Source organism: Amblyomma americanum, chromosome 1, assembly GCF_052857255.1.
Source record: "Amblyomma americanum isolate KBUSLIRL-KWMA chromosome 1, ASM5285725v1, whole genome shotgun sequence".
Classification (NCBI taxonomy): Eukaryota; Metazoa; Arthropoda; class Arachnida; order Ixodida; family Ixodidae; genus Amblyomma; species Amblyomma americanum.
Window position 1 is genome coordinate 200820222 of NC_135497.1, and position 27144 is coordinate 200847365.

The 27144-nt window shown below is 48.5% G+C and overlaps 1 protein-coding gene across 1 annotated transcript in view; it reads right to left on the bottom strand.

Moving 5' to 3' along the window:
- Window positions 1-337: 337 nt before the first annotated feature.
- Cad96Ca (tyrosine kinase receptor Cad96Ca) overlaps window positions 338-27144 on the bottom strand; it is a 56260-nt gene continuing 29453 nt past the window's right edge. The window contains exons 3-12 of the mRNA XM_077648285.1: window positions 11382-11432; window positions 10021-10257; window positions 9441-9644; window positions 8777-8902; window positions 5511-5664; window positions 5128-5238; window positions 4420-4601; window positions 2923-3045; window positions 2616-2727; window positions 338-2526 (exon numbers count right to left, since the gene is read on the bottom strand). Coding sequence (XP_077504411.1) covers window positions 2255-2526; window positions 2616-2727; window positions 2923-3045; window positions 4420-4601; window positions 5128-5238; window positions 5511-5664; window positions 8777-8902; window positions 9441-9644; window positions 10021-10257; window positions 11382-11432 — 1572 coding nt within the window. The 3' untranslated portion in view covers window positions 338-2254. The remainder of the gene's footprint in view (window positions 2527-2615; window positions 2728-2922; window positions 3046-4419; window positions 4602-5127; window positions 5239-5510; window positions 5665-8776; window positions 8903-9440; window positions 9645-10020; window positions 10258-11381; window positions 11433-27144) is intronic.

Genomic DNA, 27144 nt, shown 5'->3' on the forward strand with positions numbered 1-27144 from the left:
CGCGTGTCACTGTACGGCAAGCTAATGTCCGCCTTGCGCTTTGTGGATGTCTTGCTGGCACTGATAAAGCATCGACAACACGCCAAGTCATTAATACTACACAGTGTTTTCGCTAACTCAATAATTCACCCATAAAGATCGCGAGGATATTTGTTTGTGCCTGATCTTCTCTCACACATTCTGTGTGGTTAAAAACATAGCAAAAATAATGGCACGTTTACTTTTTATTTTACTTACCCAACGTAGAGACCCATGGGCCGGCGGGAACAAAGAAAAAATATATTTTAGTTGCTTGCTCAGTTGGACGCGGTTGCAATAAAAAGATGAACGCCCATCTTGTACATTATCATTTATTTGCAATTTGTGTTGACAAATAATTAATCATTTTTGTAATACATTCAACACATCACTACAATATAAGTAAAGCACATATGTAAGAGCATATAATCTCATTACTACTGTACACAAGATGAAATGGAGTCATTCCAGCATGCAATCCATATTTCTTATCTCTCATAAATAGGTGCGAAGTTCAGTGCTTTTTTGCTTCAGTGCTTCGTCTTAAGACCTAGATTCATATTAATTTATTTCTCTGAACACAAACAAAAACTAAGCGAAACAACGAACCCGTTTAGTCAGTGCACTCGAATAAAGGTATTGATTTACTTAGGCGAACTAGTTTCCTTTTGTGCATTGCAAGCAAACAGGGTGTTTAATGCACGATTACACTGCTATAGTTGGAGTAGTTCTTGGGTTTATAAATCAGCGTGTCATTTTTGGAACTGTTTTGTGGTTGTTGAGTATAATTTAGTAAAACATTCATGCACAGCACACCCTTCTGTGCCAATAGATTTTTTTCATCCAGTTAATCACAACTTCAGGTTTGTAGAACATACTGAATAGCTATCTGTAATTTAGGAATTTTTCCCATGATTTTCTATTGTGAAAAGATAAACTAAGTCGGGGTTTGCTGTTTTTTCTTTTGTCATAGACGAGCGGCCCGAACAAGTGATCTCCCAGCCGGTATACGGAGGCAGTGCAACGCTGACAATGATATTTGTACGCGCTCCTAAGTTATTCCTGCTTCACATCGCTGCAAATTTCTGGATGTGTACTCCTAATGAAAAAACCGGAAGGTTGTACAAAACTCATGACTGAGACAGCGCAAAACAGAGATTTTTGTGTTATGCTTTGAGCTGTATTAGTCATGATTTGCTCCTAGTCATAAACATTTAATCTTTAGTTCTGAGGCTGAAATAGTCACGCAACCGACTGAAAGGAAATTATGGCGCCAATCTTTCGCCATAACTGGTAAAGGCAACAAACTTCACTTTTATAGAACTGTGTCAGTGAGATAAGATGCTAAAGATGCAAGCGGAGAACATGCCCGCATAAACAAAATAAGAAAATAAGTTTCTCTTATGATACATTAAAATACAAGTGCACTGCAGCTGCTTCAAGTCCCGGGCATGTCCAACAAAAGCAACGAGATTTTGCGCCTCGTGCCTGAACAACAAACAAAACGCAAGCCCCTTAAGCTTTCGTTGAAGGCTACCGGTACCTGAAAAGCTTATTCTTCTATGAACCCCAAGGCACGGCGAGCGCAGCAGTGCATCCCCTGAGATGAGTGATGAGCAAGGGCACACATAACCCTCATGCACACATATGGTTCGTAATTTCAGGCTGGTCCCTGTCAACGCCACGAGTTAGCAGCAAGCCACACTACTTTCGCGGTGGCCCGCGTTTTGTATTGTCTCTGCACAGAGTTCTTTGGCGTTCGATCCAGGACGTACCAGACCCACACCGGAGTATCATCCCAGAACACTCTGGCGACACAGTTCTACAGACGATCGAGCTGCCATCGTAACACACCAAAGATCTTAGTTCCACAGCACACTTCTCAGTTGACACCACGGATGCTTCCAGTCGTTCGCAAACACTCAGCCATTCCTGTCGCATAAAAAACAAAATACCACTCGCGGTGTGCAAGCGTTCTCCTGCACAGCGCAGGCTGGAAGTGCCGTGACTTCCTCGCGAATGGAACCGCTGCCGGCTCGGCACTGCGGATGCCACAATCCAAACATCTGGAAGCATTACAATGCGATGAACACAGGGAATGTAGCTAGCAGGACTTCGTGGCGAGCACCGACTTTCGCGACCATTGCCTTCATCTGCTTCTTCCTTCAGCCCTCTCTGCCAAAGGCGTTTGTCGTGGGACGACCAGAGAGCCGCCTTGTCGGCTGGAACGACGTGATTAAAGCTTTTCGCCAGAGAGGTTGGTGATGTTGTAGTACGAGTGGTCAGGAAAGCGGTCCAGTTCAATGTAGTCATTCTCGCTGACAAGGAGCTTGTCAAGAAGGCAAGTGAGTTCACTGAAGGAAGGTCGTTCGTTTGGGTCCGGGTCCCAGCAGTAGTACATGATATTGTACATTTCTCGTTTGCAGTGCTCTGGCTTTTCAAGACGGTAGCCATCGCGCACGCGTCGCATCACCTCGGCAGCTGCCAGGCCAGGGTATGGTGTGGAGCCTGACAGGAAAGATCAGGATGCCACTCGTTTAGCCATCAGATACACAGGTGCACTTTTGAATTGCAGAAAGAATGAATTATTCCCTTACCGAGTGTCACAATTTCCCACATGAGTATTCCGAACGACCAGACGTCGGTCTTGGTTGTGAAAATGTTGTCGTAAAGCGATTCTGGTGCCATCCACCTAATTGGCAATCGCCCCTGAAAGTGAAGAAACACAGATGTTTCTGTACTACAGCAATATTCTGCACATGCATATGGGGGTGACAAATTGTTCATTCGTGATTGTGACAGTGGCCACAAACGGTATAGAGTTACAGTTTTTGAAACCACACACACTTACAGATTCCCCTCAGCACCCAACTAGCACTTAGGCATATAATCACAGTGTATTACCTCTGATTTCCTCTCATAAACATGAGTTGTGATGACATCCCTCGCAAATCCAAAATCGGCAACTTTGCAGGTTTTGTTTTCTCCAACCAGAATATTTCTTGCTGCCAGGTCTCGGTGTATGATCTAGAAAATGAGCCCAAAACCAGGCAATATAAGCAAAAAGTGCAAACCAAGGGAGGGAACAGAAAACGTAAATGAAAGTGCCCACTGGCTACAGTTGTAATAATGATATCATACCGTCTCAATAAATACACGAGTAATGCTATTACAAGCTGACGATATAGAACATCCTTACATTTGCCAATAAATAGTAGGGGTGTGTGAACAGTACAGTCTCGAGTAAAACAGATTAGCACAGTGACGTCAACGGAGCGGCGAAAATCCCACCGCGCGGCTGGCACGGCACCATGCTTTGCGAAAACACCTGGAACTTTTATCAGCATGTTCATAACCACAGTGCCAAGCATTGCTATCTGCCGTTCTGGTGGCACGTCACTAGTGCTAATCTTTTTTACTCGCGACTGTCCTTTCTCAAAACCGAGTCGAATACGAATTGTGCAACTAAAAACCAATCAGAATACAAATTTAATATTTCTACGGATATTCGCACACGCGGCGAATATTCCTAAAAATTATTCACAGTGAATAACAGTGAAGTGCAGGGAGCGACTCTGCAGTATGGCGCTATAACTTATGGAGTTATAGCTATAGCTGTCACAATACACAACGCACTGATCTCCGCTACGGGGTGTGAAAAACTAATACAGTATACTAATTTATAGCCGTCATGTTTTATGCTTAGGAAAATGACCTTTTTTCATATTGATGATGACAGCGAATAAACTATTGCCACATCTCAGTGGATGAGAGGGGCGAGCAGAGTCATGGCCACCGAGTTCGGGCATCAAGGCAGGGTTTGCTAAACCTGACTGAGCCCTGCCGCATTGCGAAAACTTGGAGGCCGTGTATGAGCACCGTGATTCGAATGGACCGCATCGCGGTGGTAAACCCTCCATCCGGCTCACATAGTTATTTGCCTTTGTCTTGTATTTTTACACCGCTTTTTGATGCTGGTGATTTCTTTATTTTTTAATTGTAATCCAGTTTGAATTTGCAAGAGCACTGATGCTGCGTGGTGCCTAGATCTAACCATTTTTATGTTCACATTTGTGCACTGCCCGTCTGACAGAATGTTACCCCTGGAGGTCTGTGAAGTATACTTAATTTGTGAGACAAACCAAAGGAGGTATGTTTAGTTAAAGCTGCTCTCTTTACGTCTTTATGAGTCTCAACCTGCAGCTGAGTTCCCGAAACAACACTAAATTGTTTGCCTTACATTTGTCTTTAGCCTCATTTTAGTTACTATTACTGTGAAACGGCTAAGTAGTGCTACTGTCACAATTTCAAGTTAGCACTAATGATTAGACCGGTTTTCAGCATTTTCAGGGACTATGTTACAACGACCAGCGTCTGTGCCTTTGCCTTTGAAGTGCTTACCCCTTTAGAAGAAAGGTATTCCATGCCCTTGGCCACTTGGTATGCAAAAGACGTCAGGTCCCGGGAAGTAAGGTGCTTGCTACTTCCATGCAGGTTTCCATATGATCTTTCTACTCTGCTCTCACGAAGGTAGGTTTGCAGTTTTCCGAATGGTACGTATTCCATGATGACAAACAGCGGATCTGAAAGGTAAAGTTACGAAGTTGGCTAGCCGCATTTTTTTATTGGGCTCCTTCGTAAGTACAGCTAAAAAGCCCATAATCGCGAGCCGCATATACTGACTTCTGTTTTAATATATGCGACTCTCGAACATCATTTGGTTCACTACAAGACTGCGGCAATTATAGTAGCAAAGGTCTCTGTCCAGGCATCGGACTGCAGTGAGACTGCATATACCCTTCAGAACTTCGTTAAGAAAATGAACCGCCACAATTATCATCAAAGTCAGCCCCGGGAATAAGCAGCCATTGCATTACTGAATGCACTGCATGTCCAAGAAATAAAGCTAAAGCTGCGATCGAAAAACCCGCAGCACATGGCATAACGAATCCTAAAAGCATACTGCACGCAATACGCACGGAGCCGAAGCCTCTCTTTAGGGTATAAGAATACCATGGACAATGAAAATAAGTGTGCAGGCATTCCTTTCAAGGGACAGACCATTGATAAATTCTTTGTAATGCTTGTTAGAATAGGTAGGCATGTTACCTCTGTCTGTGCAGCTTCCCAGCAATGTGACCACGTTGGGATGAGGGTTTATTAGCTTCATCACACCCAGCTCACTGAGAAGCTCCTTCTTTTCTTTCTCAGTGGCATTTTCTGTAAATGTAATAGAGCAAAAAATATCCAATTATTACAAGTGTTAGGAATGTTTTGTAGCACAGAAGCCTGGTGTTGACATACGTTATTCACTTTGAGCTTAGCTCAGAAAGAAACGAAGAGTTCGTTCGTTTTTTTTTTTCAAAATATAAAACTATATAGCAACTAAAGCATAAAAACGGCCTGTATAAAGCAAGCACAACTCAGTTGGCATGTACTTTTAACTATATCGATATAAAGCTATGTTCTGCCAGGCTGTGCGAAAATTTTACCTTTTAACGTCTTGACTGCTACAATGACCGGTTCTTCAGATCCGGTGATGTTCATGGCTTCGCATTTCCAAACTTGCCCAAAGCAGCCTTCGCCTAGGATTCCGATGAACCGCAGGTGGTGCCTCGGGAATTCCCACTTGCTATGTTCTGACAACTGGAAGGAGTCAAAATAGCAAATTCTGAATGCTAGTTTGAATCTCGGTCCCAAAATGGAAATTTTCGAGGAAAAATGGTTGAATTAGGGCGTGAATTTAAGGGTGAATACATATTTTCGCGCCAACCAAGTGTGCGGTTGTTTCTACATGATTGCAAGCTAACGGCGCCGCCGAGTGCCGAATATCACTTGCTGCACGAAATTGAGCGACAACAAATGACCGCAGCACAATATTCCAGGCTACCAAGACATAATCATAGCATTAACAACTGTCATTCCTGCTGCAATCTTCAGACCCTTGAATGTACTGGTAGAAAACGGGGGAGATGCAAATGTTCCTTTGTGACATGGCAGCAGCACCTATCTGAAATGTTCAGGTAAGATATCGTTTGTTTCTTTCGTCTGCCTTTTCACAATTCTCGGCAATATATCTTTTTATTTCCATATGGTGAAAAGCTTGTGCACTGACAGCGCGTCCAAAAGCCATCGGAGGAAGAGAGTTCAGGGCCGATATGAGGCAACAATCCTATTCCGACTTTATTATCTCTAGTCTTTCGTCATAAGCTCAGCCGCCACCAGGCTCCGTTTAAACGCCGCCATCAGCCATCTAACGCTGCGGAAGAATGGAATATAATCTAAAGGGGAAAAAATCGTTGTATGCGACTGGCCCCAAACCAAGATAAGCGCCAGCATCTGCATGCTTAGCCGACGTGTCCACGCACCGTCAGCATTCACAAACTGGTTGTTACATGGATGCCAGTACTAACGATAGGTTCCATCTGAGACATAGAATGTACAAAGGTTTATGGTTTATAGGTGTTTAACGTCCCAAAGCGACTCGGGCTATGAGGGACGCCGTAGTGGAGGGCTCCGGAAATTTCGACCACCCGGGTTCTTTAACGTGCACTGACATCGCACAGTACACGGGCCTCTAGAATTTCGCCTCCATCGAAATTCGACCGCCGCGGCCGGGATCGAACCCGCGTCTTTCAGGCCAGCAGCCGAGCGCCGTAACCACTCAGCCACCGCGGCGGCTAGAATGTAAAAAGGGCCAGTATAATATAGTAATGGTTCATAGTGAGAGCTGGGTCGAACATCGCGCGGCCAGCCAGTACAATGTGACGACTTTTTCTTGTAATTAACCGCAGCAACGGTTCCGTGGATATGGCATTCACCTGTTGTGCTCGAGATCGCGGGTTCTATCCCGGCTGAGATGGCTGATTCATAATGGAGGCGAAACGCAAATCCGCCCGTGGGCTGAGATTTCAGCGCAGGTTAAGAAACTCTAGGTGGTCAAAGTTAATCCGGTGCCCTCTCGTAAGGCGCCCCTCATGACCCACAACGTTACATTTGCCGCTGGAAACTAATTTTGCATTAACGATTCCCCTTCCATTCTGTTCTGTTCCTACGGTCTGCCACGCCACCTGGTATATCCCGACAAGAGCGGGGACATGGAATCGCACTGGCGAATCACAGAGTAAAAAGATTGCAAATGAACAATTTGTGATGGGATTGCTTTATTAATTACGCCAGACCTCCTTTCACCAAGTCTTGGTTAAGAGCGCTATAATTGCTATCATCTCGGGCGCGATCCTACATGGCTTTCTATTTTCATTTCGTGTGCTTGCTTTCTAGAGCAAGAAAACAAAAAAAAAGATAGATTGGGCGGGCGAGATACGTTGGAGATAATTAGTAAGGAACTCCTGAATCCGATGCTTCTCCCGGAGAAAACTATAAGAACGCCTGAGCACAGAAGACAGTACCTAAAGGTAGGAGAATTACTGTCGCATCAATAGTCATACAGATAGAATTCGCAAATGCGAGTTGCTACAACAAATGACAAACAACAAAATTCACTTCCAAAACGCATCGATTTTTAAAAATATTTGTGCATGTTAGCTCCTGTATGCACATTCAAGTATGAAAGAGGTGTCAAATGTAACGTTTTATTGTTTAATATAGCGTCCTAGACCTTTGCGGCTTTCATGTTGCACAAATCCCATTGCATAACTGCCTCAGGGACAGCGCATGTTTTAGACGAATTGATTACTGAAGAAATTTAAATGTGCTCTGTGCCAGGTACATATAACAATGAACTACTGTTAGTTCTTCTTCTCTATAAAAAGTTTTTGCACATAAAGTCTTCATAAAATTGTATAAAAAGTCTTTATATAGTGTATATCTCCTTGGTTAGAAGTGACGCACGAAAAGTGGCGGCACAGGGCAGGAATGTTCTTCACTTTCTCTCCGGAAGTGTCGTGTCTGTGTCACCACTCGTTAACCTTCAGGACCGGCCTTGGTGACTCAGGCACAAGATTTGCGCGACGTCTAGTGCTGCGTTGGGATAAAGTTAATTTTCTCTGCCTGCGCTCTTCAGAACCTGAAAGAAATTTTTTGCTGTTCGCTAGGTAAGAAAAAGGCCAGCTTGTGAGCTTGAAATGCTCTAACGCTAAAAAAAAAAAGAAAGTGGGATCGCGATTAGTGTCACTTTGAATACTGACACGCGCAGCAAAGTCGTCGCATTAGTCATAGCGGTGGGGTGTGGGAAAATAAAGAAGGAAGGCTGTGTAAATTTATTTAGCTATGCTCATGTGACTTTCTCGGCGTTGTGTGTCGTGACACGTTGAAAGAAAAAAAAAGTGCGCCGGGATATAAATTAGGCACGGTGCGAGGCACAGCTGTGAGCGTGAAGATACGAAGGGATAAGTACGCAGGGCAAAAGTCTTGAAAAATTCCAGCCATCACGCTGTTCATGGCCTTGTAAGCTGGTTTTGATACATAAGCTCAACACTTCAGACGGGAAATGATGAAATGACGTCTTGTATACAGGACCACACAAATATCGAAGACAAGGAGGAAAGTTGGCATCGAGTAATGCAGTAGATTTTAATAATATTTTCAAATAAATATGTAAAGCACAAAAACATTTTGTTAGCGTGGTAGCATGGGTGAGAATGGCGCCCATTGTGTAAGCGTCAGGACCTGCAAGGTGCACTTTCGGTTTCGGTACCATCCAAAGTAAATGTGATATATGTGGTCAGCTAATTGCAGCAGGAGCGCTTGTCAATTTACGAGTACCTGCGTTAGGCAGAAAAACTACAAGTCTACTTACAGAGCTTAAGAAGTCCGGCTCGTATCTGTTGGACAGGGCCCTCCGAGCTCTAGGATTGTACAACGTCGCAGGGGAAAGATCAAAGTTGTGGGGAAAATTGCTGTCCAGGCGGTCAGTAGACTTTTTCTGCAAGAACAGGCAATGTGGAGAAAACGAATGTCATTCACATATTAAACGAAACGTAAAACAGCAGGAAGCCCATAGCTGAAAAAAAATGAAAACTTGGTACTACAGCAGGAGCAGAACATTTTTGCTCCGCGTTCGACATACCTGCGCATTGTGTATGGACTACTCTTTGCATGAGGACATTTATTAATTCTCACATCAGCAGTTGTGTCAAATTTCCACTCAACTAACGGAATGGCATCACTGAGAGAACGACTAATCCGGAGTAATTTCACAAGCTATCTTGCATTGTTGATCAATCGACTGATTTTAATCAAAAGAGTTCAAGAATAAGAAAACTATACTGGGCGCACGCTAACCTTGCAGCGAATGTGCATAATTTCTTCTGCAATAATTTGTAAATTGAGACAGCTGCAAAAAATGTGTTCCTTGTCCCTAGTCCACGATGGTCATATTGCAAATAGCCACCTGGTAAGGCGAATACTATCTGGTCCACTGTCAAGCGCTGGTCCGCTGTCAAGCGTAGTATATCACTTACTGGTTTCAGCTTGTCGTCCCTATGGCAGCGGCGGTGCATGAGCCAGAAGAAAAGAGCCACTAGCGGTGCGAATCCCACCACGGCCACGATCGGCAGCACCGTCGATGTCATGTCGATACCGCCCGAGGTTCCCTGGGTGCCGCCATGAGCGCCCCCTTTCTCCTCTGCGTCTGCTGTATTCTCCACTCCAGCGTCTGGTCGTACCTGCGACATCCATCACACGTCAGAGGTTGGCATTACGAGCAATACCTTGCACCTGCTGAGTCCCGGTACTGTAGTCATCTCCGATAAAAGTTGCGCATGCGCCTGGTTCGCAATTCGTTGCGCATAGTCTCAAGTTAGACAACAGCTCGTCAGCAGAGCCAACTGAGTAAATCAGCTCGCTGACATCGCGGTCTGAGTCGCTGAAGAACGCAGTCATATGTTCTTGAGGCCACATCATTCGCTTCCTTATTTTTCTCTGCGCATAAGCTAAAGTGACTACTGTTGCCTTTCTGACACTTTAAGCTAGCGCCGCAGCAAAAGCTGGGCGCCAGAAATCATCCGCGTCGGCTCAAGCGGATAAGAAAATGCAGCGCACCTGGCCCGTGCCAGTGGGTCCGGCCGGAGGTCTGGGAGGCTGAGGCGGCGGGGGCTCCTTGTTGGGACGCTTCTTGCCGGGGCCCAGCGAGGGCGGAGGGGCGGGAGGGGCAAAGTGGCCGGAGGGGGACCCACCTGGGCCCCCTCCCGGAAAGGGCCGCGGCGGGGGCTCCAGTAGATCGCTCCCGTCGAGCCCGCTGCTGGGCTTCACCACCTTCACGTACACCTCGATCTTGGCCTGCACAGCCGATGCGCCATCTGCTTTCACATCACTATAAGGAAAGACGCCAGGGAGCGCCGATACGCATGTTCTGGTGTCTGTATACATATGCTGTGGCGATGGACAGCATCGTTCATCAGTGGAGACACTGGCTAATTTATCAGGGCTTGGGAAAGGGGGTTGCGCGGAATTATGGGCAATATTGTATGGCTTTCCTGCATGAAGAACGCTAGCGATGGCTAGGCTATCATAGAGCAAAGAGCTTCAGTGCCTCAAAACGGCAGCAAAGGGAATAAGGAAATATGAGAATGTGTCCCTTTCTCTTTGCTTATCTGCTCAATGTTTCCAAGGGCACGTGTAAGCATCCATCCATTTAACTAACGGACACTGAAATCTTAGTGCATTTTCGCTATCGTGAATGTCTGTTTTACGCGTTTCATTATGCCTTTCATGCAGCGCAAGGGAATAGCACTAAAATACATGTCATTAAGGGGTGGCCAGCAATGTATAAAATAGCACCAATGAGGATGACATACATGTGTATTCTCACCAGTTCGTACACTACCAGCTATAATCAATCATCGCACCTATTTTAAAGAAAAAGAGCAAGAATACAAATCTTTCTCCGTAGTCTAATTAGTGGACCAACCAACCGCGTTCAGACTCCAGCGGTTAGTTCGCTGGAAGTGACTGAGCCTGAGTGAGATCTCACTTGATCCCTCCTCCTTCGTTATTCGGCATGCATCAGCCGGGAATTTTCTTCTTTTGCGCTAATGTTACAGATTTGATGAAATTATTGATATTACGATTTCATCCGTAATGCATAAGCAGCTGATCCATACTGTAACACCCTGCAAAAAAAAAAGATCCCTTCTATCACTTTATGACATCTTTCACTTCGTCACTCTGGTAATATGCCTGATATGGCCGGAAGGCTACGCCAGATGTTCATGATAAGGATAAAGCGAGGTTAAATGGAAGCTACTCCAACACACAGATAGAACAGTAAACCCGCTGCCTTCGCATGCAAGGCAGCACTAAAGTAGTTTTTTTTTTCTTTTGTAAACCTTATTTTTTATTTGATCTTACTGCAGAACATTGCAGCTTCTTTTAGAGGGTAAATAAGCAAATTTTATACATACCGTTTGATGCCCGTCGTTGGCAGTGATGAAGAGGTAGTAATCAGATCCAGCCTGCAAGAAAAAAAATTGTTACAATTTCCGTACCGACATGCAAACACTTGGCTTGTTTCTTTACTTCAAGGAGACAAAAGGTGACTGAACTACACGCAAAAAACCACAAATAGAAAGCTTCATAAGCACACAGCGTGAACTTCTTCCAGGGAGAAACAAGCGCGTCATACAGGATAAAAACCAACTTATGCAACAGCATTCGTATAAAATGCACAAGCGGATAAAATGCACAAGCTTACGTGGCCTATCAGAAGCGTTTGGGCCGACCCTACACTGATAAAAGCGTAATTTCCTAAGAGATTCTAGGTAACGCGTGAAGGGGACCAGCCATGGTCCGTAAAAAATATTTAACTCAACATTCAAGCATTTTTCAAGGGGTTTAAGAACATCGAAGTCCAAATTCAAGGCAGGCTAAAAAAAAACTTCATTCACTGAATGGATTGCAAACCCCCACTTGGAAATAATGTTTCTTCGACTACAAGAGTTGTTCCAGCTTCTTTTTCTTCCCCTGTTAGGCACAAAACGTTTGCCTCAACCATAAATATCTCCATTATTGACTTGAGCACCTTCTGCGAAGCGGTTCTCCAGATCAAGGAGAGCTTTAAAGTTGTCCTTGTGCATTTTCTCAAGCCATGCGTATACCGTATTTTGGCCGACGCCAAGGGAGGAAAGCCTGGTCAACTGATCGCTTCGAAAAACGTTATGCTAGTCGTTGAAGTCGGTCAGTGCAAGCAAGTGACAATGGTCCCACGGGGTGAGGAAGTGAGAGTTATGGTGGGTCCGCGGAAAAATGAGACATATGCTGCGCGTTTAACTGCGGCCTGTTCGTAAACACCGACGCCTTTTTCAAAGCAGACGACGCCAGTCGACCTTTTAGATATCACACACTTCACTCGTGCAATGCATATGTATCAGCTCTCACCCTGTGGTGGTAAGTCTTTGCTTTCCGTTTTCCACACGGAATTTTAAGAAGCTTTCACTCTCGAATGACAGGGCCTCACGCCTGCCGACTGTAAATAGGCCCACGAGTAGCCAACTTCAGCATTAGCCTCGCATATATTGTGTGTAATCATCGCTCATTCGCAAATATGCCACATAAACAAGTCGGCAATTTGCCCTTGGCCAACCTCCGTGCCTTTACTGTCGTAAAGTTCTATCTCTCTGACAACTCACCAGGCTGGTCGCAAAGCAAGAATGGTAAAGGCACGCAATTCGTGGTCTGGAAAACGTTTCCAGGCAACGAGACCGTGTTTACAAAAGTCTCGGCGAATTCATATCCAAAACCCAAAAATACAATCTATGGCTCACGACAATTACGATACGCGCCATCAGTGAACGGAGCAGGCGACCAAGTAAGTCTAATGAGCTGGGAGCCAATAGCAGGCCAAGGGGATGCACCTGGAACCAGGATATATGGATCGCTGTTGGCGTCTCTTCTTTTGCACTGTCATCTTATTTCTTGTGTATGATTTTTAGAACCATGGTGATTCACAGAAATATGTGATCTACTTCAAAATTTCCAAGGAATCATAGAGACGCAGCTCCCCTAAAGGAGTTTTAAAGGTCGCAGAAAGGCCTTTTGTTGAAATCCAGGGTATGGTAAACAACCGCGGAGTTGTACGTATGGAACTGGCTATCTTTTCTTCCTAGACCTCTGAGCCAGTACTACTTTCAGTGCAGTGTCTCTTGACAGTTGGTGCCTCCACGTTTCGGTTTCCCTTCAAGCAGTATGTTAGACAGAGCACGCTCGCTGAGGCCGTCCTCTACATCTCTACAATCCTCTTCGTGAACGTTCACACGGCGCAGGAAAAAAATTACTTCAACAGAGCGAAAATCCTCACCCCTGGTTTCGCGTTAGTACAAGCAATCTGCCCCCCCCCCCCCCGTCCTCCCTTCATCCCCTCGATATATCCTAATGGAATGAAACGCAGCGAAAGTGGGAGCATGTAATCTAGACACTCAGTGGAGCTCAAATGGCTCCAAGGTACACAGTGACATTATTTCGCCATAAATTTCGCTGCAGTGCGCTGAAACAGCAGGAAATATCCGCGCCACTTTTAAAGGCAAAAACAAAATCAGACGTTAGCCCAGTGCAGAAGGAAAAGCTCCTTCTCCCTACGGCGAGAGTGCCCGCCGAGTGAGGATATTTTCGTTGGCGGACGCTATAGATGGCGGCCGCACCAGGCCCCGAGTATCGTTTGCGCAGTCGTGCTGTGCACGATCGCGCCCACAGGGCGTGTGACGTCCGCTGGCACGCTTCCGAAGGAGAATAGCCTTTCGGCACTCTCGCACTTTTCAGAATACTTTAGCGGGCACGACTTGGTCGTGGCCCAAAACGGCATTGTTTGCCCAAACGCGCGGAGGGCCCATCCTCCCACGGCCGCAGTGGCCTCGAAGCCCCCGCAGCATCCGCGCAGCCATCATTGACACCTCGGACGACGGGACAGTGTCCCCGGCGCGGGGCCGCCGCTCCCCGGGGACAGCGCGCGGGGCCCAGCGCGGCGCGCAAGGGCGCTCTGCGAGCCCTGTAATTAGGCCCAGGAAGGCCGGCCGCCTCCCCCGTGACGACGCGTGGCGGCCCACCGCTGGCCGCCATTGTGGCGGCGTCCGAGGGGCGCCGCGCCCAGGCAAAAGCATGGGGGCTCACATCCGGAATGCCCCTCCCAGCTCCGCCTACGGGCCGCCCGTAATGAACTGCCATAACGGGCCAAGATAAAGCGGCCGTGCGACCCGGGATGCGATCTGGAGCACTCGCCGGCCGCGCTGGATGCGCCTCTGGTGCCGCGTGTGCCTCCGAGAGTGTAGGTGTCGCGGCCGGATCGTGGGCGGCCGCGAGAAGGAGACGCCCTGGCGGGCTTACGCGGCACGTGCCGTGTGCACGGCACGCGACCGAACCTGCCCGCGGTCCCGGATGAAAGGAAGCGCCCGGGAGGCACCCACCGAGGGGCCACGGCATCCGCTCCGAGAGGCCTTGCGCAAGACACCGCGCCGAATGAACCAAGCGCGACCACCGATGCTGCAAGCCCCTCAGTCTTCTACTTTGCTGCTGCTGTTGTTCGCTACACGGAACACAGCAGTTTCAGAACATACGACCGCCTTACGTTGAAGGCCAGCAGTGGTGACAGTAACAGAGCAATGGCTCGTCCTACAGTTGAAGTGCGCACTTTCCGGCTGAACTCCACTGCATTTTCCTGAAGAATTCTATTTGCTTCGTAAACTGTTGTTCTGATGCGAGGTGTAGCAAGTTCCCTTCAAATACACTGCGATCGCAGATTTCAGCAATTCGCTCGAGAAAATACCAGAATAGTTGCTTTGTTCGGCTCGCAATGGCGGCTGTTTCCCAGGGCGCGCTCATTCGCTTCTGCACATGCTCGTACATTGTCTGTCTTGTTTCTTTTGAGCATGTCGCTCTACACATACCTTTCCATTATTATTCGTCCTGATAGTGAGAACACAAGCTCGACGTGGCATGCACAGCATTTTTGCCCGTCTTCGTTGTTATGAGAAAAGAGGATTTCGCTCACAGCTGCCCGTCCTTGGCAGTAATGGATTTTTTTGTTGATACAGTGAAGTATGCTTCGTCACACAATAGATTATTACAAGCAGCACAGTTGCCAGTCAGCGGTCACGTGTGTCTTTTTTTTTTGTCGTCTTATTATTCGCACCGTTTTCTTTCACAACGTTAAGTCACCAACTCGCCCAGCAAACGTACGTCAATGCAGTTCCTTTTCAGTACATCGGGCCCTCTTTTGCCGTTCTGCGGAAAACAAGGCAGCTGCGCGGCGGCGTGCGCGAACAATCTCTAAAGAAAACATCAGAGGTGACCTTGTGACCTCATCATAACATGCTCACCGTGGCAGGTGACAACCTGCCCACTTGATTGTGAGCAAACTACCCAGTGTGGCAGGTAGCAGCAAAATGAATTATTAGACGCGAGAGGCTGCTCGGGGAGAGCAACCTGCGTCTCACAAGCCCCACTGGTGGCTGCCACCTGCCGGGGAAGTGGCGCATCGCTTAACCACTGCTACCACTGAGCACCGCTCCTAGCGATCTATGCATTTAAAGTAGAGAATAATCAATTCCACATATAGGGGCATTAACCCATTCAAGCTCTCGCGTCATACCCTGGAGGCAGAGCTCAAGTGTCCCCTCCAGTTTTTCTTGCCTGGTATTAGTAATCGTTCTACCTGTGCTAGCCTCGTCGTCAATACATTATTACTGTTTGCACAAAACGCAGTCACCCTCAGAAAGTGGTAGGTTGGTAGCCAGCCCAAAAATGCAACCGAGCAAGAGGCATGCTGAGAAAGGGAGAGAGGGGGGGGGGCTTTTTTTTTGGCTGATGTCCGTGCCTTAGTCACGCTTTAATGGGCACTATGCAGCGGCGTGGGCTGACATTACAATGATATTTCAGCCTTTTAGTGTTACATGTACTTTTAAAAACCATACAGTGCTCAATGCAATTTAGTGTAAGGATACATAGAATAAAAATACGTACAAAGATAATGAAATTCTCGAGTAATCATTAGGGTGTGCAAACAGGCTGCTTTTTCGATGCATAGCACCAACGGACACAACTTCGTCTTCCTGCAGTGCCAGTGATGGCTCGCTGAAGCATGCATTGCTTTCCCGATGTGCAATTCAGGCCACAAATATTTCCCACACCCTAAACAAAGGGAGTAAAACTGTCCTCTAGCGCACACCCTTTTATAAAAAGGTGTGTGCTAGAGGACACGTTACTCTCTTTTTACTCCCGTGTAGGTGTATTTTTGTTTAGAGTGCACGTGCCGGTCTCACACAGGGCCTTTGTAAGGTAACGCATTGTTCAAAACGCGCTATAAACGCGCGCTTCCAAACGTGGCTTGCGAGATAGCTGCCTAGCCCTCCTAACACCTAGCTGGTTTCTTCCCGTACAGACGTGAGCAGGCTTGTGCAGAGCGCCGGAGCGGTGTTTTGGCTTTGGTTTTATGGGGGTTTAACGTCCCAGAGCGACTCAGGCTATGAGGGACGCCGTAGTTAAGGGCTCCGGAAATTTCGACCGCCTGGGGTTCTTTAACGTGCACTGACATCGCACAGTACAAGGGCCTCTAGAATTTCGCCTCCATCGAACCGGAGCGGTGTGCTGCGGAACAAATAAAGTGCAATATTAGCTAAGCTGCCTTCTATAGCGCTATGATGCTCAGTCTTTAATCGCTTCTACGCCTATGCGGCTTAGACTGAGTGGAAGCACTGGCTCTGAAAGCAAACACCTGCTCCAAAATTTGGGTTCGTTTCCTTCGCAGAGGTCCGCTCGAGCACTTTAGACAAGATTTCTTAACTCTGTACATCAATCGGCAAGTCGACCGGTACATTGAACGTTCTTCCTACATAACACCGTTTACAAGATCATTGGTGCATATAGTCTACACGAATGCGTATATTTCACAGCCTAGTAAATATGTGCATTCTTTTCCACCTCTTGTCCCCCCAATCCGAAGGGTACTGTGAATCGTGCTCCAACGGGATTGTTCGCCGAATTGACAGCTTAACGGTGGTTCGTGCTGACAGCGACCTTGATAATCGTGTCTACATGGAGCATAGCCACTTTGCCACCGAGGCGGTGCGTTTTGTCCAGAATTGTTGGGTATGATTCACTGAGGAGTGCACGACGGAAGCTAGAGTCGTATACAGCTCAAGAACGAAGCGGATTTTTCCCGTTACAGGAGCCCCTTCCAGCCAATGGCGTCGGCCGGTTCTCATGACCCCGATAGCGTGACAATGTAGGGAGCGCCGCGACAATCCAGGAAGGGGACTATCCTCGACCATGGAAGGAGGGGGCAATCCCCTTTCATCTGCCACTCCATCAATTGTTACGCTAGCTGGGTCATAAGAAGCGGCCGACGCCATTGGCTGGAAGGGAGCCTTTTGACGGGGAAAAGCCGCTTCGTTCTTGAGTTGTATCCGACTACAGTTGTTATCAGGAAATGGCGGGCTGATAATGGAGAACGTCCTGCCACGGCGATGGGCGGTACTAGCTACTACCGACGCGGACTAAAAAGCGGCCGCGCGAGGCGTTGTTCGCATCGCGATAGTGGAGGCGCCTGGCGGACGGTGCTTGCATGTACGAATAGTTTGATAGGCGGCGTTGTCCATTTACGGTAATACCGGCACCTTATCATCCCTGTTATCTCTTCGCGTGTATATTTCGGCTTCCAGGTCACATGGACATTAAGTCGGCGTCGTGTAAGCGTGATATTTCTTTCATCGCAGGTCATAAACCGCTGGGGAAGACAGTATATACTATCCTGCCGCAGTGGAAACCTATAGCAATGTACAGTTGCCTCGGCGAGATACTTTTGCAAATGCATTCAAGGACACACTCGCAGCAGATGGCGCATGTCTTCTTCGATAAAACAAACAACGACATAAGCCAGCTGCATATGGCTACAGCGAACATCGTTCTGTTCCGTGAGCTGGTTCCCAAGTTTCTTACGGCTATTTTTGATGCCAATTTTAAATACGGCTACCATCACATGCTTAGATGTGTTTCGCCGCAGGCATCGTGCTCCGAGCTCTCTGTCATGCATGTGGCGTTTTGGCCAAAGCCAAAGAAGCCATCTTGGTTGAGGTAGCCCGAGGTTGTTCATACAAGTGCATGTTGCCCTCGGCTTCGACGGACTGAGAAAAAAAATTGGAGGGTACACTTTAGCTCCACCTGAAGGGTATGACGCGATAGCGTGATGGGTTAATTCCCATATGTTCATAAGGTCATTGCCTACTTTACATGCATATCCCTGGAAGTCCTTACACCCATCCTGGTGAAGCGGTGCAGCTGTTAAGCGATGCGCCGTAGTACAGAGTCGATCCCACTCGTCTACAGCGGTCGAGCGGTGCAGTCCGGTGGAAACAAAGCGAAATTATAAAGTAGGTGTTGACTTTCATTGATAATACTTTCGCTAGAGAGCTGCCTACTATTCATATGAAACGCTCACGCACCAGCGCCTTACCACCAGCAAAGCAGCTGCGATAACATTTGACTTAATTTGCTCCGCAGCACACCGCTCGAGCGCTCTAGACAACTGTGATCTACTCTTACTATACCCTGCGATGGCAGGTGCTCCCAGCGGTGGGCCTTGTGCGGCCCAGGTTGGTCTTCCCGAGGGACCAATCATTAACTTAACAGCCACCTGCCACGCTGGGCAGTTTGCGTACTATCCGGTGGGCAGGCTGTGAGGATGCCGCAAGGCCACGTGACCTAACTGGCCCACCTGCCTCCTAGCTAGATTGCTCTCTTGGCATGCTGGGCATGCTCATGCTCGTGATTTTTCGCTCACAAGGCCGACAACGCCAAGGCCAGATTTTCTGGGTAACGGGGTCTTAAACGCGATTCGTCTACACATCCTTTCTGCGGGCCGACGGCTGGTATAGCTGCCGCGTGGTTCCTGGAAAAACTCTTACTTGGGCTATTGTTGGCTCATGTTTGAAGATGTAATGAAAACAGCGCAATGAACGAGGTTAAAAGAAGAACACACAGTACAAGACCAGGTGCTGGCCCTGTCCTGTGTGTTCTACTTTTGTTCTCGTTCATTGCGCCGTTTACACTACATCGTTCCTGGAGTTGGCTGCCACACTTATATCCGCTCAGTGCGCTCCGTCGACGCTGTCTCCAGCTCACCCGACGCGCCATCAAGCGACGCGCGGCTTCCAATTTAAGCCCCGTTGTTGACACGCTTCAAAGAGCAGCGGTCGGCACATTGGGGCTATGAAAAGAGCCGCTTTCGTCGCGTTCATTACGGAATTTCGCGCATCTGCAGAAATTGGACAGCGCACGCATCTTCTCGGGGAAAACGCAAGTCCAACCCCACGTTCATCCCGTACTGGATCAATTCTTCTTCTGTGCATTGTGCACCAGGCTCTAATTAGTGCGTTTCGACCGCGCTGCCACTTAATTAGCGCTTTATAGCACACCATCCATTTTGGAGAAAGGATAAAAGCCCAGTAATTAAGTCGTCCATTGGTCTCTATATACCAATGGGCTCCATATTTACTGCTCATTAATACGCCCTAATTAAATGCTGGACAGCACAGCTTTACAGCACGGCCTGCAGTGATAAAGTGGAGAGAATGCTGCGTTCTGTCTGTGGCAGCCGGAACCGCCATATCATGCCGATGCTCTTGTTGGAATTTTGTCGTACTCATGCTGCACCAACGCTGTGCAGAGACAACGGCGTCTGATTTGCTCCTTGCATTCAGGGCTGTCTCAGGCGGCATTTGTTTTTTTTTGTTTTTTTTTTGCAGTTGCACTACTACCCGCATTCTCCCAAAACCCCGATGTCAGAAGCCAACAGGCTGCTTGGGAAGAGCAATTTGGGTCGCACAAGCCCCACCAACGGCATAACCTGCCATCGAGACGCCGCCGCGGTGGCTCAGTGGTTATGGCGCTCGGCTGCTGACCCGAAAGACGCAGATTCGATCCCGGCCGCGGCGGTCGAATTTCGATGGAGGCGAAATTCTAGAGGCCCGTGTGCTTTGCGATGTCAGTGCACGTTAAATAACCCCAAGTGGTCAAAATTTCCGGAGCCCTTCACTAACGCGTTCCTCATAGCCTGAGTCGTTTTGGGACGTTAAACACCCATAAACCAAACCTGCCATCGAAGGACAATGGCGCATCGCTCAACCGCTTCACCACTGCGGCAGGAGTGGTATGGGGACTCCCAGGAACATATATGAATGTTAAGTAGAGAATGACCAATTCCGCACAAATGTGCATTAACAACTATCGTTATCGAACATCTTCCATCCGTGAACAATGAATTCGAAGAGCGGAACCAAAGTCATTTTTCTTTTTTCTTCTCAGTTTAGTGCTGCCGCTGCTTTCAAATTTCGCATTAGGATGTATTTTTCAGCCACTCGACTTCTGAAACTTCGGAATTTGATAAGGCGCTTATATTTTTTATAGATACCATGCGCGGCTAAAGCTGCCTCCTCGTGTTTTAGTGGTTCTAGGCCATCAAATTTTATGCACAAGACGCAAAGAACATTGAAATCATTATCCGTTGTCTTACGTTTAACTTCTAGCCACATGTCCCATACGCGTATGGATACAACTCAGAACGCAGAACTAGCGTGAAATTCTGTTTTCCCACAGAGGCCCCTGTGCGCAGCATCGTGTGAGGATTCAAGAATGCCGGTGCGAGCCAAGAATAAAGACGGCCAGCGTCTCGCCAGCCCATCAAAGGAACTTGGTGATTGAAGGTGCGTCTGTCGGGAGGGCCATCCACGAGCCGGTGGCTGTTTTGCGCAGCCACTGAGGGCTCTCGTGTGGCGCTCCCATCTTCGTCCCCTCGGGGAAATTGCACGCTTTGAGCGCATGGGACGGCCAGACCGGACGGAGCGGGCCGCCTATTATCTTCTCTCCTTCGTCCTTCGTCTGTCGCGCGCCTTTGGCCGGCCTCGTGCCTGCTCTTCGCCTCTCCTTCCTCCGCCCGATGGATCCTGTTTTATGCTTGCTGTTCGCAGTCATGGCGATCGCCATTAACTCCCACCAAGCCGGCCGCGTGGCACTGCGCTCGCGATGGCCCCCGGCCATTGAGCCACGTCTTCCCCAGCGCACAAGAACCATCGCGCGTCTTACGGAAACCTGGCGTGTCCGTGCGAAACGCTGACACGCGTGGGTAAAACGCGCTCGCCGATCTCTTGGAAGTGCAACCTCGGGTCGTCGGATGGAAGTTGTAGGCTGATCTGGAGTAGCGCACTCCTCGTAACTTTCTTCGGGCTTAGATAAGGACCTAAGGTGTGAGGACGAAATTTTCTGTGAGGAAGATGGAGACTTCACGCGCCAAAGTCCGCGCCAAAAGCAAAGCTGTGCGGGACCCTCGTAGCTGCATGGCCCCCCTTCGGGTCTAAACAGCTCAAGCGTTTCGAAAGTTTAAACGAGGGAGACTCCAGTTTTTCGCAACAACGTTCTTATTTATTATGATTGGCTGATTGCGGCTCGGCGCAACACCTTGCGGACACAAGCGGTGCCAGCAAACACCCTGGAAATGATAAATGGCCTAATCGTACTCTTTCTGGAAGGGCTGTTTCAAACGATTCCGAGGCTCGACCTTGAGGATTTCGGCCGATGCGTTGACTACCGAGATGATTCTCCACTGCTTGACGTCCGCCACCTGGCGTTCCGCCAAGAGGCACGCGTTGGGCGCCTGAGCCATATAGCCTTCAGCACAACGAAACATATTTAAGATTTCCGGTCTCGCTCGCGTTAGGGCGTGAAAAAGAGGGGGTAAAGGAGGAACATCGCCACAGGCAGCGGCTCTCTCCAGAAGGAGGATGAAAAGCGTTGAATGTTTGCGCCTCCAGTCAAGCATGGATCTTTATAGGTTCTCGGCGCCGTTCACTTTCGTGAGAAAAAAAGAGGGGGGGGGGGGGCTGCAGAAGCCGGCGTTTTTCCACCGTCCGGTAAAGAGTTGGCTGCCCGCAAACAATCCACTATGGCGCACAGCACACTGGCACGGGACGCGCGGTTGAGGTGCTGAGAATATACAGCGCCATCGCGCGATGCCACGGCATACACTGTAGTGTTTAGGAGACTAAGCGAGATATATGTGCCTCGAAATGTGCGACGGGCTAGAGAGGGGGCGCCTCCTGTAGCTCTTCGCGATAGAGAGGGGGCGCCTCCTGGAGCTCTTCGCGATGGCCGAGAAAGGCGGGAAATGAGGAGGCGCATGCAAAAAAAAATTAAGAGAGAAGAAAGCGAGAGGCGACGTACAAAAGGGGGCCTGTACAGCTCTCGCTGCGCCGATGCATGCGACGGCGCTCGCTGCCGGACCAGGCCCTCTCGACAACGGGCGAGACGGCGGCGGGTTGGACGGGCCAGTTTCCGGCTCGGCTGCCCCGCAGTCCGAACAGTCCGCACTAACCAGTCATTTTCCATAATGGCAGCTGCGGGTACGTGCCGCCGCCGGTGCTGCCGGCGTCGGCCGCGCGGACAGCTCGCACTGACAGGGCGTTCGCGCTGAGGAACTTGTAAGCTGAAGAAGACGGACTGAAGAGGTTACGCCGGCTGGGCCGGTGCGCTGCTGAGCCGCTCATACCTCCTCTCTCCGCGGTACTCTTTCTTTCTTCCTCCTTCACTTCTTCGGCTTGGTTACTTCACTGACGGAAGGATAGATGCTCCGGGGCTTTGTTTAGTTTTTGCCTTTTTGGCATGAGTACTAGTGCAGAACTCTTGGTTCTGCCGTTTCTTGGTGTTAACAACGTTCAGATAGTCACAAAGCGCACTGCCTTAAAACACTAAGCTTTATTTACGGACTTGCGCTTGCTTCTTATTACATACAGGGCGCGTCAAAAGTTCCTATATCACATAGGCACTGCTTTTCAGCAGTACGTCCTGGCACTCAAGACGGCTGTGAAACTACCCTTGCAAAAAAATATGCCGCCACCGTTGGAAGACGTTGGAGTAACGTTAGCTGTTTGGTAGCGCAATCTATCGTCCATGCGATGTATTACCACGTGATAAGGCTACTTTTCCATACCTCACGGCGAGCGGGCGCCTACCGCCTTGAGGTCGGATATCTTTGACTAATTTGGGCCGAACTCATTGGAGGGCCATTTTTCCTTACCTCAAGGCGGTAGGTGCCCAGTCGCCATGAGGTATGAAATTGTGAGCTGCCGAGTGCTGACGTAACGGCCGCCATGTTAAGCCTGACCATAACTAAATATTAACCTCAGGCGATACTGGTGTCTAACATGTTGTACTCATCGAGTGTGTTACGAATATGCCATTAGTGAGATCATGGCGTCATCGGGTAATTAATTATAAGCAATAAATTTAAGCCTAACTATAACTAAATATTAACTTCATTAGTTCATATTGGTATCTAACGTGTTCTACTCATTTAGACGATTCCCAATATATGATTCGTTTTATGATGACCTCATTAATTACTGAGTTATAAGCGATTAGCCAGTCATGCGACTAGTTAATTATGACGTCACAAAATCAGTGACCTCACCAATCAATCACCAATTCGATATACTAATGGCGTCACCAATCAATCACCAATTGGGTTGCTATACCAATTTACTATGCGGGCCGCCACTTTGAATTCCTCGGACTTAAAAAATTTCACGCCGAAGGTAGGTGGTAGCAGACCCCAAGAAATCGAGAAACGTGATGAATAAGCGCTAACGCTCTCAAAATTTCTTCAGGCAGTCTATAGACTGGCCATAGACGTTTGTCCATAAAGTCTATAGGCTTTCTGTAGACAAATTCTATAGACTGATCTAGAGACACTAGAAATCCTATAGGCTATAAACCATCCACAGGTTTATGGTCATACACTTTTAGTAGACGTTTGTCTATAGACAATCATAGACTACGAATTTACAAAGTGAAATATCTATAGGAAAGCGATAGATTCAAGAAAATACCTACAGAAAGTCTGTAGACCATTTTTATAAGGGATACCAAGGTTCTCAGAAGTGGGGATGACATTTCTCCTACCCTATGCAGATGTGTATTCGATTCTCCACTACAAAGGTTAAAGGTCGACCCGCGGCCGGTCTCGAGGGGAGCGCGCGCTTTTCTTCGCGCACCCCTCTAGACCGGCCGTGGTCGCCCTGTGACTCACCTGTAGAGGCGCCACTGAAAGCTTCCTAGCGGTAGCGGAGCCCGCTGAAAACAGGGTCAGATCGCTCGCCCCGACTTCCCCATCCCCCCGCATGTGGTTTGCCGATTGTGCGCGTGCGCTCTGACTGTTCCTGCGGAAGCAGCAACCGAAAATGAATTAAACTGTTTGATAGCGGGCAAGCGTCCGACGTCGCCGCTGTGAGGGCCAACCAATTCGCTGTACGCGCGAAATGCCTACCGCGGGCCAATGCCTCAAAGCCCGACTTCAACGTGTAGCTTGTCATAAGTACGTCGCCATTTTTGTTGTTTGGAAGTAGCGCGTTCATCCACGCGTTGCGGGTGAGAAATTATCAGACAGGTCTAATTTGTTTTCATGGATTGCGTATGATGCATGCATGCCTAGCGTGCCCGATCAAGCGGGCAACGCTAAAAGTGCGTGCGGAAAGTGCTTCTTAAGCGGTCTTGTGACGAACACGCCGAATGAAGATCAGCATTGGTCTTTATCGTCTGTACCCAATAATACAACGCAGTGGCGTGCTTTTGAACTAGAGAGGAGCACTCCTCATTGCCGTTAGCATGACTGATGTTTGAAGCAATGTTGGTACGGCATGTGACTGTTTCCAAGCGCACTGTACACTTTCGTACCGGATACTCAGTCTGTGACCACAACATACTGCAAAGTGCACGATTCCTGCATAATAAACCAACACTTTTAACTGAAGCTAGCTCGGTACAGTGTTGTAATCCAGAATCCCTAGAAGTTTTGATTTCTTCCAGTGACTCGATTGTAAAGTTTTAAGCAGCGCTGTTTTTGCCCCTCACGTTCTCTCGCCCAGGGCTCGCGCTATAGCGCCGAAAGAGCCAACACTCACTTTGTAAGTGCGCGAGCCTCGACGGGCGTATTAAGTATCGCAACGCAAGCCAGGCGCTAACATTATAGAAACGCTTCATTCTATCGATTTATCACTGTAGGCCTTTTAAGAAAGCATGCAGAACGCGTTTGTTTCGTAAACTATAATTCAAGGTAGTAGCTCAAGATTAGCTCAGGTTTGATTGAAATTCAGCTCTAAGAATATTTTTTTTTTTCATGGGGCGGAGTTTACTCTTGAGGATGCATCGTGCACCTGCAAGGCAGGAAAAGGAGGCCGCAGCAACACGCATATCAGAGGTTGTGCACTATGTTAACTGCTGGTAAAAAGATCTTTGCTCAAGCAGCCCGATAAGTTGGGGCAAGCCTTCGGTAAAGAGCCTGGTTTATGTGAGAAAGAAGCCTGTTTAGACAATTTTCTTCGGCGAGCAGTAGAGCAAATATTTTTTGACGCTCAGCATGTTCTACCTGCTCAGGCAGCGGCTATCGTTGCACTGCTCCCATTCGTAAAGGAGTCAAGGAAACTTGTATAAATGTGTCCCTGGGGAGTTTCTGCGGCTCTTTGAGCACCCTATTGCAGAACAGTTTTTTTTATTTTCTACATGGTTCAGGCATTATCGCGAGATGAGCTCCGAATGATCGCATTTATCATTGACCAGTCACATTCAACTGCGTATAAAAGCGAGGTCAGCGGGCGTCGGCAGCCCCGACATCATTTCGCGACGCGGACGACAGGCGGCGCGACCACCGCAGCACATGGCGTATAGATGTCGCCCACTTTCTTGAACAAGTACTTCGGACGCTACAAATGTTTCGATTCTCGGCGCTGGTTGCATGACGGACTGTCAACGGCGACTACTACAGCGGCACTACGTGACATAATCAGATCTCTTGAAGTACGACACTGGAAAGGAACAGACGATGACCGAAGAAAAAGACGAAAAATACACATTTTGCGTGTCTGAAAGCGAGCGGCGAATGTTTCCAACATAAACTGGCTTCTTTGTTGTTGTTTTTTTGCCTTATTTTGCACCGCATGCTCCTACTAGAGAGTGTTAGCTCCACCGTACGCTTAATACGCTAACTACGGGAACTACGACCTTATTGCAAATGCGGCTTGGCAAGCACGGCAACGTAGCAACGGCGAAGCGTTGCAGCTGCGCTAAAACTCTGGCAACTGAAGCAAAAAGAGAAATATTTACAAGGGCGGCACGTACACGCCCTGATTGCCTCTAAAAGGGAAGCAAGAAGGCCGCGCTTCCTGCAGGAGAGAAAAAGCTGGCGCAGGATAGCACCCAAGTTCACGGTGAATGGGAAGGGTGCCCGCTCATTCGGCACGCCAAAAAGTGGGGCGCGCAGCTTTGTCGCACATGCGCCGGGATCAAATGTCACGAGTCGCTGATCACTGCACTCCTCTCCCATCGCGGAAGCGGGTCACGCGCATTCATCTGCCGGACCCTCGACGCGACTCAGAACGGGCGCCCGAGAAGTTCCCAGACGACCGGTCGGAGCATTCATTGTTCACTGAACGCGGCACACACGTCGCATCCACCTACTGCGCGCATTGTGCTCTGCGCGGCTGGGCACGCTTTGTGTTTGTATGCGGCGCCACTCATTCGTTGGCAAGGCACTGTGTCGGCGACTCGTCAGGTCATCCTATGTTATTTCCCCTTGTTCGCGGGCCCCATTTTAATTCCCGGCCAGCTGGAAAGCGAGAAGGCTCTGAAGGATGGTTAGCTTATGAGAGGCGGCTCGCGCTCGCGGCGCCACCGTCACGGGCGCCCCAGTCGCCCGAATGCGGCCATTCACGAGTCACAAACCTGTGGGCAGCGGATGCAAATCGGCCACCCCTGGGCTGCACACCTATACGGAGCCGCTGCAGGAAGAAGCTGCGCGTTGTGACATGTTTGCGTTTGCAACGCGTGCCTTTACGGCTTTCGTGCTCGCTGAACGCGACGTCCGGCGGTGCGTGGCGGTGGTAGATGTGTTTCCGTGTGAAGGGGCGCGAATTGCCGCTCAGCTCACGGTTCTGCGTGATGCGCTTGTGGCGCCCTCTAGCTTGTGCTATGATCTGGCGATCACGCTTTCATTACCCACTGTATTTTTTAAGCAAATGCAGGCACAAAAGCGATAGTTTTCCTAACGGCCAAGCGATGAAGTTAAACTAAAATTTGAAAATGCACTGCTGTGCTTCACCGTAATACAGCTGTGGTAAAACTTTCGCCAAGAGAAAGCAT